The sequence below is a fragment of the Peromyscus leucopus genome, chromosome 18, assembly GCF_004664715.2.
Source record: "Peromyscus leucopus breed LL Stock chromosome 18, UCI_PerLeu_2.1, whole genome shotgun sequence".
NCBI lineage: Eukaryota > Metazoa > Chordata > Mammalia > Rodentia > Cricetidae > Peromyscus > Peromyscus leucopus.
The window spans coordinates 10,426,317-10,440,493 of record NC_051078.1 but is presented as its reverse complement, the minus strand read 5'-3'; the positions used below and the strand labels follow the sequence as shown (position 1 = coordinate 10,440,493).

Sequence of the window (14,177 nt, the reverse complement as noted above, 5' to 3'; positions counted from 1 at the left end):
CCACAGGGTAGGTGACCTCACACACAGGGTAGGTGAACTCACACACAGGGTAGGTGACCTCACACACAGGGTAGGTGACCTCACACACAGGGTAGGTGACCTCACACACAGGGTAGGTGACCTCACACACAGAGTAGGTGACCTCACACACAGGGTAGGTGACCTCACACACAGGGTAGGTGACCTCACACACAGGTTAAATGAACTCATCGGCGAGATGTGAAGAAGCAGAAGTGGCTTTCTCTTTGGACTTGCTTTCATCTGGGCTGCCGCCACCCTTCCCAGCACTTGGGAGGCAGAGACGAGCAGATCTCTGTGAGTTCGAGGCCAGCCTGGTCTACAGAGTGAGTTCTAGGACAGCCAGGACTATTACACAGAGAAACTCGGTCTTGAAAAACCAAATAATAATAGTAATAATAATAATAATAATAATAATAATAATAATAATAATCTGCTGTGGGATGGTCTGTATGTGCTCTGATTGGTCAATAAATAAAACACTGATTGGCCAGTGGCCAGGCAGGAAGTATAGGCAGGACTAACAGAGAGGAGAATTGAGAGAACAGGAAGGAGGAAGGAGTCACTGCCAGCTGCCACCATGACAAACAGCATGTGAAGATGCTGGTAAGCCACGAGCCACATGGCAAGGTATAGATTTATGGAAATGGATTAATTTAAGCTATAAGAACAGTTAGCAAGAAGCCTGCCATGGCCATACAGTTTGTAAGCAATATAAGTCTCTGTGTTTACTTGGTTGGGTCTGAGCGGCTGTGGGACTGGTGGGTGACAGAGATTTGTCCTGACTGTGGGCCAGGCAGGAAAACTCTAACTACAAAAACCCAACAACAAACCTGTCCACATTTCGCATGGGCTTTCCTCTTTCAATAATCTGATCCAGAGATTCTCTCACAGGTGGCCCCAGCAGCTTGTTCCTTCATTGACCCCAGATGAGTCACGTTGACAGTGAAGAGTAACCACCAGGAGCCCACCCCTTATAACTTGCCACTCAGTCACATTTCCTTATGTTATGCTTAATTTTCAAATGGAAGTAATAACAACATAATTCCACCTCGCATGATAGTTTAGTTAGGTTTATGTTACGATGATCAAACACCATGGCCAAAAACAGCTTGGGCCGGGAAAGGGTTTATTTCAGCTGACAGGGTTCAGAGTTCATCATGAAGGGAAATCAGGACAGGAGCTCAAAGCAGCCACTCAGGCAGGAACTGAGGAAGGGGCCTTGGAAGAATGCTGTGTACTGGCTTGCTCCCCATGGGCTGCCTCAACTTGCTTTCTTGTGCCACCGGGGACTCCCTGCCCATGGGTGGCATTGCCACCAGTGAGCGAGACCCTCCCCCACCAGTCATCAATCAAGAAATGCTCTGTAGAGTTGCCTACAGGCAATCTGACAGAGGCGGCTTCTTTCCAGATAGTACTAGCTTACATCAAGTTAGAAAACAAATAACCAGGACACGTGGTATAACCACTGACATAGAAACACAAACATTGCTTTCTCTCCCCCAGAAGAGGTGGCACAGACCTCTGAGCAATGCTGCTTCTTTTAGTGTCCCAAAACTTAAATATGATAATATAGATTTGCGGCAGCTAGCCCTTGATGTTGTCTCAATAAAAGTTGCATTATATAGTAGAAAAACAGAGGAGGGAAACCAAATATTTGCTTAAGACATGTGTATGTATGCACAAACATATTCGTAACAAAATTGGACAGGACTTCTTGTGGTGATTGCAACCATCATTTCTGTAACTTGTCATGTAACTTTAGATAATATTTATAACAACCTTCCTCTACTACCTAGTCCATATTTCCTCCACATTTGGCAAGCACCTCAGCAACCTAACGGGGTTATCATTTTCTCATTTAGAGAAATCTATCCACATACTTCTTCATCATCTGCTTCCCAATCATTTTCCTCTCAGGTCCCAAACCATTGGATGCAGCCCATGGGTCAGTATAATCACACACCTGACCATTTCTCCTACCAAGCACAATGTACAACTTTGTGTACTACATGAAGTTCTGCCTACTGTGAAGATTTCCCTTCACTGGTGTCCTTTAGGGTAGTCCTTAAAAGGGGGCTTTAATGCTGTAGCTGTCCATGTCTAGGTGATTCAAGCATAGATAGTGTACAGAACCATCTGTAAACCAGGCCCTGGTCTTCTCTTCTTCAGTACAACAATCACAGGGCACAATTTATAAGGCTACAGGTGTATACATGGGGACAGATGACATTGTAACAGGTAGAGAAACCATGGCCATTTGGGCAACTTCTTCGTGTGACTTGCTTGTGTCTTCAAGACTTGCTCTGACCAGATCATGTATACCATCATCAAATCATTCCAGTCGATGAAGGGTTGCTGTTACATACACCAAACTTTATAGCTTGATGAGTCAGAGAATACCTATCTCAAGATAAACAACTCAGAACTCATAACAACTTAGTAGCTCGTTGTCAAATGTTGTTCAGTTCCATTAATGACCGACAGCAGGCTGGAAGATGTCTCTGAAAGGGAGCATAATGGCCTGTCTGCATGGGACATTCAGGCCTTGCTCTGAAATCCCAGTGGCCTCTGCTGTGGTCCACCTGTGGAGGCCTGGCAAGGGCTTCAAACAGTCCCCATCTTCCACTGTCACTGTGAGTCCCATCGGCTCTGCTGGATCACACAGCCTAAGAGGCAAAGCAGCCTGCACAGCAGCCAGGACCTGTTGAAGAACTGTTTCCTAGTCTAGGCCCCACTCAAAACTAGCCGCTTCCCAGATCACCCCCATGAGAAGAACGTGCTACCTCATGCTTCTTTCTCGATAGTTAAGTCTGAGAAATAGGGGGCAATTGCTGAAATAAACTTGATCATGTAGTTCTTAGGCATTTGGAACAGGTTTTCAGAAAGAATATAAGGAGTTTGGAGGTTGGGGTTAGAAAGCCCTTGAGTGTGATAAGCAGAGCTTAATAGAACACTCTCCTGGGAGTTTGGGAGGCAAGGATGCTGGGAGACACACATACAATAGAGGCCCAGTTTGTGTGCTTTCACGAAGGAACAGGAATCTATCAGGAACTGGACTAGGGACCATTTGGTCTGATATTTTGGCCACCAACCTGGCTTGACTTTGCCCATGCATTGAGAACCTGTGCCAGGCTGCACTGAAAGATAATGGACTAATTTGTCTGATGGAGGAAGAAGTCTCAAGACAGGAAAGCATTCAGGCTGGTGCTGAGAAAGCAGCTTTAACTGTTGCAAGTGTTCAATACCACCGAAGGTCAATCTCCTTTGCTCCCCTGAGACAATATGAAAGCTGATCCTGAAGGCACATCCCAGCCCATCGATGGCTCCATCGTGTGAAAAGTCCAAATTCATTTCAAAGAAGAAAGCCTAAGCGAAAGGGGCTCCCAGCTCTGCAAAACTAGCTGTCCAGCAAACAGTTTCCCCCACATCATCTTGCAGTAGCTGGGGTCCCATAGGGTTAAGCTATTGCTTGCTATTTGGCAATTTAGAGATATCATCTATCTACTTTCTGTCTTTGTCTCTGTCTCTCTCTTTCTCACTCTCACTCTCCTCTCTCTCCCATTCTTTCCTTCTTCACTTTTTTTCATCCATCCTTTCTCCATCTACACCATCTGCCCTCCATGAATCAATACACTTGCATATGTCCATACATGGTAAGTGATGGTTATGTATTGAATGCATTGACTTTAAAGAAAATCTAGGATGTTCCAGGCACTGTTCAGAGCAGTGTCAAGAGCAAAATGATCCATGAGATGTCATCCTAACTGACGTAAAGAGAGATCCAATTCCAGGGACTGGCAGCTGGATGGAGAAGGTGCCCTCATGTTCTGTGGATACAACAGGAAGTTGCCTGAATTTAGTGATAAAATTATCAACCTGTGCCAGATTAAACATTCTTTATCTTCTTTGTTTGTTGACTTGGTTTATCTTGTTTTGTTTCCTGAAATGTATTCTTTGACAGATTCTGTGGCAACAGCATCCGGGCCACTACTAGTTGAAGTTGCCAAAACTCCTGGCGCCAGCCTTGGGGTTGCCCTAACTACCTCAGTGTGCTGTAACAAACAGGTCATCGTCATAGACAAAATCAAATCTGCAAGTATTGCAGACAGGTGAGTGTCACAGCAGATGTCTGCTAATCAACACTGTGGAAGTACTTTAAAATGTCATACCCGCGCTTATATAATATGCACACTTACATACTCTACACACATACAGTTTAAAAAAAAAAAAAAAAGGAGCCCTGTTGCCAATTTCTACAAATTTCACACAAGAAGACAATTTATTGTTGTGAGCCTTAAAAATCATAACCACCTGATCAGCCACTCCATTATGAAAGGTCACTTCATCCAGACACCTGCTGTGCCCTTTATCAATAGGAAAAAACAAGCACACACATTTACTTACTGTGTCCCATGGAAAAATGAATTCCTGTTTTTGATGTAGAATAAGAGAATTGATCTTTATTAAGCCCCGTTCAGAGAGATCATGGGTTTTTCTGCATCATTAACAATTAAATCCTGCTATCAGAAAATATTACTCCTTTTTGGAAAAGTAGGTAATACAATATTCTCAAAACGATGTGATTTTTTAAAGACAAACCTGATACTGTCATAGTTTGTTAATCTTAATGGCTTCACAACCTTCAGTCAAGGGTCTCTTAAATGCCGTTACAGTGTTATGATAAGAACGAAATTCATTTTCCCGATTCCTATTTTACATTTGTAAGGTAAAGGCAGAAGAGGCAAAAAGATTGCTTTTCCACATAATAAAATTGTCTTTACACCTCCTGGTTGGAAACCCCACTTTCCATACCCAAAGCACCCTAAGTAAATCACCATAGAATAGAATACTATTTCCAGATGGAAGGGGTGCCTTGAAATGTCCTTGCCCTGATAAGCAGAGTCCCACCATGGGAAATCCTTAGAGAGACCTCTGCTCTTCCACTATGTGCGTCTCCAGCCTCCTTCTCCCTTTGGGCCCTGGGCTGCCTCTCTCCTGAGGCACTGTGACCCACAGCAACCCAGGGTGAGGGTGGCCTACAGCTCCATTGTTCACTCCACCCCATGCAGGCATTCACAGTGGCAGCCACTGGTGCTGGGATGCTCTCCAGCTCCCTGTTGCTTTAATTGTCTGCCTCTGTTTTGTTTTTTGTTTTTTTTTTTTCCAGTCCACAGTGTGTAACCAGCTTAAGTGTGTCGGCTTGACTGGTCTATTGGGTGCTAACTGCTGTGTTACTGTCCTCAGTTCACCCAGTAGCCAGTCAGTGTCTTGTTCAGCAAAGTGTAGCTACTAGACCCCTACCCCTAGCTCTCCCCTGTGCTAAAGAACATTGGACTCCAGATTAACAAAACAGAGGGCCATAGTAAAGAACTGGTCAATGGGAAGCCTCTGTGAAAAGATTCGGAGGAAGCAGTCCCTGAACCTCTCCATCATCCTCATATGTGAGACCCTAGGCCAGTTCAGCACACCACATCTGAAGATGCTGAGTGACCGACAGCCCATAATTGTGAACAGAAGAACCTAAGAGAAAGAAATGTCAGAGGAACAAAATCAGGGGAGAAAAAAAATTCCTTTCTCCATACCCCTCTTCCCCTTAGTGTATAGCATCTCCATCCCCACCCCAAAATGTTCAAGGACAAAATATTTTCAAAGGCAGGAGAATAAGAAAATCATTTTTTCCTGCATTTTCCACATGATTTTCACATTCTAAGTAAGACCCAACATGCCTAAAATATAATAGGTAATATTTTCTACTAACGTTGAATTTTTTAAAATAAATGATAATTGCATAAGACACTAACTACGGAGAACATGAAAGTGTCCTTCAGAAGAGGAAGATTTTTTTTTTCATGCTATCCTTTCTCCTCCCTGTAGATGTGGGGCGCTACATGTAGGCGACCATATCCTCTCCATTGACGGCACGAGCATGGAGTACTGTACGCTCGCAGAAGCAACCCAGTTCCTGGCCAACACCACCGACCAGGTCAAGCTGGAGATCCTCCCGCACCATCAGACCCGCCTGGCCCTGAAGGGACCTGACCACGGTGAGGGGAGCCTTCCAGACCCTTTTCTTTATCTCCCTCTTCCAGTTTTCTTCATACAGAGAGTTAGGAGGACCAGTATGTCTCCCTTTATCCTATCACCGGCTTATCTTCATTCACCCTCCTGCATCTCCAGAGTCCCCTTTTTACAAGCATGTATAGTTACCGGAAACCCCAAAACAGAAGAGAGAAATACTGAAATTGAAATTTCAGGCCAGAACTGTTTGTGTGTTTGCTGATTTTTGTGTGTGTTTGTGTGTGTGTGGTTTGCTTAAACTTTGCTGTAAATTGAGTATTATGAGAAGGACGATGATCTGGCTTCCTGATGGTCCACAGTGAATTTTGACTATCTGTAAAAGACAATGAACGCAAGTCACAAAACCAACCAACCAACCAACAAACCAAAACCACACTTAGCAGCAAGGCGGCCAGGAAGAGCTGCCTTGCCAAGGACATCACATGGCATTAACCTTTACAGTCCTTTCTCACCATCATCAAGTCTCTGAATGAGATGTTTTTACTATTCTAAAATAACATATAACAAATTCATATTAATAGCAGATCCATTCAATACTCATCAGGGAGAGACTGTGGGATGAAGGGTTGATTTCTGTGTTTTTGTCTATTTGCTGGAATATTAATACCCTAAGATAGAGAACACACTTTCTGCCAAGGAGAGTGAGAATGACAGATTCCTTGTCAGTAAACAGAGTCAGCTGAGGGAATCTGTGTTCTCACTGTCGTGCGGTGTCCAGATAAGTTTCCTTGATGCATAAAACCATCCTCTGGGGCATCTTAAACAAAATATGGAACAAACACAAGACCATGAGCCATGAATCCAGGAAGTCAGTGTGTCTGGTGGAGTCTTGGTTCCAATTCCTTTGCCCACCTATTAAAGCACACTCCACCACCCCTTTCTCAGTCCTGGAAGCAGGAGGCCTCCCTATTGTTGGCCATTTTGACTGAAAGAGGAGTATGTGCTTTTCGGCAATTAGCAGCAGCCGGGTTTCCTAGCGTTGGAATTTTTGCTTGTGGGAAGGTCATTTGCATTGTGTTTCTCACCTTCTAAAAAGGCACTGCACTTCTCTACAGGGGGACTTAAAAAAAAAAGACAGGGACAAAATAATTTTCATACTGAATGAGTCAGCTGGATGCAACCTTTTTTAATTAAACGGAGCTTAGACAGCCCTGAAGCTAATGATAATCTCTAGTACAGCGTGTTGCCCTTATCAGATTTTAATTTGACACATTGGAGTGGGGAAATGATGCAGCATAGGCAGGTTAGGATTGGAAATCAGCACGGCTGAATTGAGGCTCCAAGGAGTGAGAGGATGCTGAGGCTATGGATGTGGGAACACGCCCAAGGTTTCACCCCAAGCCCTTGAGGTGTGGGATGGCTAAAACTGTGTGTCTTCTCAGTATATATGAAGTCAACATCGGACTTTGAGCACAGAAGGTTTAAGACTACATGCTGTGCTTTTTGGGGAAGATGTGCCTTCATGTCTGGAATCAGTAAGTCAGAAATGTAAGCAAACTCTTTCAAAATGTTACTGGCTTTTTGTTTGGTTTTTTTTTGTTTTTGTTTTTTTAGCAACCTCATTATTTTACTTTTTCTGCCCTGATGCAAATTTTAAATAGTTCAAATAGTTCCCAACTCATGAAATATTAAATATTTTTACCTGCCAAGATAATTTGAAAAGATGAAGAATTTATATGCCGAACTAACTGTATGCAGCAAGAACACACTGTCTTTCTTTTCCTGGAAGTGCTGACGTCATTGATATTTGTCCGGGAGGAGGCTAACAGTCTAGAGCTGACTGTCCTCCTTATTAGGCGTATTAGTGTCACCCCTATGTTTTACATCAAAAGCAGACTCTCTAAAATAAGTAGTGGCATTTTAAACACCATCATATCTTAGTCCTGAGAGGAAATGGTTGAAAGAGAATGTGGGGTGTCTTTGCAATTCTCCAGGTTCTAATTTTTGTATTAGTAAGGTCTGACATATTTTCATCATTCTTCCCAAAATATCAGTTCCGATTGCTTTCTCCAGTCTGCGGTGCCTGGGCACCATTTCCCTCATCTCATGAAAATGTGAAGATCCAACATTTTTCCAAATTTGATTAGCAACAAAGCATTCATCACAGGGATTCCAGAGCACTGTGGAAAAGGACGAGCCAACTGTCCCTGGTAAATAGCAGCAGTCACAACACTGGCAATGGTGGCCTTTTCAGGGCTAGCTGGGCCGCTCAGGGGAAGCATGCTTGCCTAAGCGCGTACCCCGTGGCCTTGAGTTCCCTCCCCAGCAACACAGTTAAAAGGGAAAACATTAGTTTTCATTGAAGTTGTAGTTTTCCCACTACACGTTTTTGGGAGACATAAACTTGACCGAAGGAAAGGGGGCTCTAGGAAAGTCAGTGTGGCCAGTGGCCACTAGGCTTCATTTGTTCAAAGCAGAAAAATACTTCATCCTGTGATCTCCAGGGCCAACCACCAGACTAGCCATCACCCATTCTAGGGTGACAGGGCAAGAGAACACAATTAGGAAAACAAAAGACAGTGCTTTGTATGTCCTAAGTATCTGAGGACATACGCTGGCATGGGAAGCATCGTGGTTTCAGTTTGTTGTCTCATCTGGAGCAAGGGCTTTAGAAGACTCTACAGGAAAAGGCAGTGCGGCATGGTGGCTGTGGACCAGGCTCTAGAGCCGACTTCCAGAGACTTCATTCTGACGACACCTCTTGGGACCTTAAGAAAGCTACCCAACTTTTTCTGTACCTCGAGTTCTTCATCTAGAAAGTGTGGGTGATAGTCATGCTCACCCCATCAGAATACCATAAGCAGCATCGCCCAAGACTCCGTGACAAGGCAGGTAATGCAACATCAGGGATGCAGGAAGAGTTTGATGAACATATACCACTATTATGGCACAGTTAAGCAAAAGAGTCCTTGTGAGTTCCCTCTGCAAAATGCAAGAACATGCCCAAAATGTAACATCTTACCATTAATCTCCTAGGATACTTATTTAATATATGAGCATCAGACGTATGACTTTAAAATATAAATGATTTGGGCTATATATTCCAAATGGGCATTAAATGTACTCTCTATCCATATTAGTCTTAAAATACCTTTTGCAACCGCCCTTCATATATCATGAGTCCAACTCCTTGCATTATTTATATCATGTTACCTCATCATCATTGTGCATATATAAAGACTTAGTCCCTGGTAATAGTTAAGGGTCACGGTGAAGTTTATGGCCTCATTCTCATCTGCCTACAACAACTAGCACTGGGATAGGCACACAGTAGGTGGTCAGCAATACCTTCCTTGTGGATTCACTACTTTGGCTTGACAATTCTAATAAATGTTCAGTAGTTTTCAGAGTACTCAGTAAAGAGCTGAGGTGGGGGTAAAATGCTGAAGTCTCTTCACTCTAGCCGGGCTTCATTAAAAATACAGACCACACCTTGTGAAGAGGACAATAGAGTGGCTGTGATGGCTGATTAGCCAGACCCAGCACTAACAGCACCTTGCCGACAAGGTTTCTTGTGTGCCACAAAGTAAAACAAAGATGGGTGGGGGAACAAACAAGCAAACACTAATGTCTTGCCTAAAAAACTCCTTTATCTCAAGGGAAAAGCTGTTGCCATGCCGATGTCAATCATTATGTCCTGGGTACCATTCTAGTCTCTAGGAAGCAAGACAAGTAGAGCTCTCTTCTTACAGGATGTGCATTCTGGTATAAAGAGACTGTTAACGCGTATTGTACCCCAAGGCCATTTCAGGAGGTAATAAGGGATGCGCAGGACACAAAACAGTTAGTGAGCTAACACGGAGATGGCAGCTGCTTCTGCCAGGCAGGTCAGCATTAGTTCTTCGGTAAAGATAGCCCTGGAGCTAAGGCCTGGGTGATGAGAAGGAGCTAGCTGTACAGACAACGGGAGGGAGCCAAGGAGGCACAGAAGCCACAATGAAACAAGGAAAGTGGCCAGCCAGCTTGTTCACAGAGGGATAAGACAAGTGTGGCTGAAAGATGTGGATAGTAAATGATCCAGAAAAAAAAAAAAATGAGAAAGTAGACTGACTGGTTCTCCTTGCAGCATAAGCCATGGACACAGGAGTGATGTGATTGAATGCATACATTCTAAAGTTCCCCTACATGTGTTATGGATTCAGGAAAGCAGGTGCAGGATGTGGATCAGAAGGCCAAGTGTGGTGGTACTGTGGTGGTCTAGAAGGAGACTGAGACTGAGAGAATCCATAGACACAGGGACCCCAAACCAGCTATTCCTGCAGAAGGAAAGGTCCAGTTCCAGACCATACAATTACAGTGTCTGTGAAAAGGGTTGCCTTTAAAGACTTGGGACAAATCTTCTAAAATCGAAGTGTCAAGGGAGTGGAACTTGTTGACAAAGATGGCATATTGCCTTTAAGGACATTCTGTCGTCGGCAAGTAACTGGAACAGTGCGGGGCATCGGTGCTGTTACCCACAGCTCACTTGCTTGTGTTCTGTGGGTCAGCACCACGCTGAACACACTGTAGGCGCATAATTCCCACAGCAGGAAGAGAAGCTTTCATGAGCCAGTGACTATGAGAACACTGAGGCTGAGTAGCTGGCAAGGTCAAAGAGAAGGTGAGGGACAAAGGTAAGTCCGTGAAGCCCAGGGCAGCCTCACTCCAGGAGACCTGTCCATGCTGGAGCTCTTGCTGTGACTCCCACCAGAGAAGGTGAGAAGGGCGAGGGATGCCCTCCCAGGCTCTTACCTCAGGAACAAACATTTGCATGCATGCAGCATTCAGCTGCAACTCATTTAGATTCTTAGCCATAGAATCATAAAAGCACATCAAAGTTCATGGCTGTTTTCACCTCTTCGAGATCGTCCAGTGAAAAAGTCTCTATCAGACACAGTGACACAGTTCTAATACTATTCATTTTCCAGAATGCCAGATAGAAATGTAATGTTTCCTTGTTTTGAAGGCAAAGTCTTTTGATCTGGTTAATTTCAGGGTGTGAACATATTTTCTGCAACATTTAAATAATAAAGTTTAAAATTAAGAATTACAAAATATAGCCCAGGCTGACCTCATATTTGCTGTGTAGCTTGTGATGGCCTTAAACTTTTGATTCTCCTGCCTCTGCCTCTTGAATGTATGGGTGATAGACATGTGCCACCATGCCTGGTTTATGCACGCCGAGTACCAAACCCAGGGCTCTTGTAAGCAAAAGGAGCAATCTACCAATCACACCAATCCGCACCCACAAAATTCAAGTCTTAATAACAGCAAATTTAGAATGGAAACATGCTAAACTTTTTTTTTTTTTTTTACAAAAATGAAAGGGACACCCAAACTTTAAAGTTAACCTCATAACAATTTTGATGCTGTATGAATGAAATATAATAACATTAAACCAAATGTTTCTCATACAAATAAACCTTTTAAAAATTCATAAACTATATTGAGACTTTTCTCCTTATTAGAAAAGAGGAAAGATTCTCATAGGCGCAGATGATTGCAATGGTTCCTTGTTGAGGAACCAAGTCGCCCGGGATGGATAACGGTGTAATTAAAACATCAGGGTCGTAAATTGGGCCCTGTGACTCGTCCAGCTCAGGCATCACAAGCCAGCATGATTAACTGTTCCTTCTCCTCCTTTTCTTCAAAGAAATGCTCCTAACTGACCAGGATTTGCAAAGCTTTAATTACTAATCATGTGCCATAGATCTTCATGGGGATGACTTTTAAGTTTTAAAAAAAAAATGTTTTTTAATCTCTGCAGTGAAGCGCAGGGGGAGATTAGAAATTGATTCAGTAGTCATTTTAAAGGGAGAAAAGATGGGCTGGGGAAAAGGCACGCATTATTCTCGGGAAGATGAAAAGTCTCCATGGCTGGTGTTAATCATCTCTTTTGCTGACCATTTAGAAAAGGGTAAAACCAAGTAGATTTCTTTTTTTTTTTTTCCTTTGCAAGCAGCTTTCGTTTCTGTTAACAATTTTTCCTTTTCTTTTTTTTAATTTGTGCAATTCAGTTACTTTTTCCTCTTTTTTTTTCTTTTTTTTTTTTATTTCGTTTTTGGTTCTTTGTTTTCCTCGTTCCTCATCATCACTTCATATGGGCAGTGAAAATTCAAAGGAGCAGCAGACAACTTCCCTGGGATTCCTGGGCCAGCAACCAGAGCAGCCTTCACACCAACCATCACCATAATCCGTACCACCCAGACCATTGCAGAGTGCCGGCCCTGACTTTCCCGAAAGCGCCTCCTCCAAACAGTCCTCGTAATGTTCCACGCTTTCTCCTCCTGGTCCTTCATTTGGTTATCTTCTCCTCATGCCTCCTTCCCCTAACTTACGACATCTCCGGCTTTGTGGGTGTTGCCTGCTCCCTGTTGTCGCTGTTTCTTTCTCTGTACTAACAATGTGTCCTTTCTGGCCTCCGGCTTCTTCTTTTCTACTGTCATTATGAAAGGACGCCAGGGGATGGCGAGGTTGCTTAATGATAGGTGGCTTGCCTTGCATGTGTGAGGCCCCGAGTTCAATCCCCGGCACCACAAAAACAATACGGAGAGAAAATGTGTAAATGTTCACAGAAGGCTTTATAAGCAGCTCAGGAGACAACTCAAAACGTTGGAGTGTGGTGGTCTCAGATCTCCATGTATGTGGATCACTTAAGACATCCATGTCAGAAAATACCTCCAAAATGACATTGTATACCCTGATGTCTTAAGTTATAAATGGAGAAATTCATTTTAATCTTTGTTTTTGTCTAAAGTATAGTTCATAGTCTGTGTGTGTGCGTACCCACGTGCTATGGAGGACCCTGTTCCTCAAAACTTACAAACTCGTGTGGCTCTAAGATTCTCAAGCGCTGGCTCCAGGGCCTGGTCTCTGTCCAGATGTGGGATACTGACTAACTGTGGCTGTGTGTCATGTGTCCCTTTGGGTTGTTGCTGGTTTGGCAAGGGTGGCAGGCTCAGGCCCCACCTCTGAATGCTCCATGCCAAGTCTCCACTCTCTTCCAGCGGCGATGGTGTCCTCATCTTCTCCTACCTCCATGAGCGCGTACAGCCTGAGTTCCCTGAACATGGGGACCTTACCTCGAAGCCTCTACTCCACCAGCCCACGAGGAACCATGATGAGGAGGAGGCTGAAAAAGAAAGACTTCAAAAGCTCACGTAAGTGAAATGCTAACTAGGGGATCCATTTTGGTCCCCAGAAAAATGTGCGCATCCTCTACAAGGTAAGGTCATTAGGGAGATGCTGTGTAGCCGGTAACCCTGGGCTAAGGACCATGACAGAAACCTGTCATCTGTAGGCTAATGCGTACACTAAATATAACTTCAGACTGATTTAGCTTGTCCTACCTTTTCCTACAATGACTTTGCCTATAACAATTTTGTTTCCTCTCTCTTTTAATGTCATTTGAGATGCCTTTCTACTCTGGGTAGCTTCAGGCATAAACATCTGTTGTTCATGTCATATCCCTTCTAAAGCTGTCGTGTCCAGACTTTGCCCCTCATTTGTTAAGTAGGAGACTTGTACATTTGTTTAACACAACTGGTTTCATATTCTGTTTCTTAACCTTCTTTCAAAAACAGTAAGTTTGAGCACTCCTTTTCAAATTCTCATTCCCCAGTTTTCTTTACCTTTGTCTAATGACTGGACACAGAGACTCACCTCTGTGGCATGTATTTCTTGGGTTTAATATAGTATTTTTATTTATTCTTTATACATTCATACAATGCATTTCAGCCATATAAATGCCCTCACCCCCTCTCCATCTACTTTGGGATTCTTCCACATTCTTCTCCCAGCTTCATGTCATGCTGCCCATATAGGCACAGGGTATCCACTGAAAAATGGTTGGCCTACCAGGGCCTGCAACCATGAAGAACAGTGACTGTCCTCCCTTCAAACAGCCATCAGCTGTCAATAGCTCCTCAGCTTGGAGTGGAGGTGCATGTGTCCCTCCCACATCCTCCTTGTGTAGCTAGAGTTTGTCTCTCCGAGGCACACCAAGTCCTGGCAGTGCCGTAGTCCACTTATAAAATAAACATACAGACAGACGCTTATATTATTTAAACTGTTCGGCCATTAGCTCAGGCCTACCATTG

General features: G+C 43.7%; 1 protein-coding gene across 13 annotated transcripts in view; it reads left to right on the top strand.

Moving 5' to 3' along the window:
- Window positions 1-14,177, top strand: part of Grip1 (glutamate receptor interacting protein 1) — a 649,740-nt gene that overhangs the window by 534,107 nt on the left and 101,456 nt on the right. For 8 of the 13 annotated variants that reach the window (XM_037196738.1, XM_028869613.2, XM_028869622.2 and 5 more), the window contains 4 exons: window positions 3,983-4,130; window positions 5,896-6,065; window positions 12,187-12,342; window positions 13,086-13,238. In XM_037196738.1, coding sequence (XP_037052633.1) covers window positions 3,983-4,130; window positions 5,896-6,065; window positions 12,187-12,342; window positions 13,086-13,238 — 627 coding nt within the window. The remainder of the gene's footprint in view (window positions 1-3,982; window positions 4,131-5,895; window positions 6,066-12,186; window positions 12,343-13,085; window positions 13,239-14,177) is intronic. The other 5 variants (XM_037196740.1, XM_037196739.1, XM_028869620.2 and 2 more) reach the window with 1 other exon arrangement.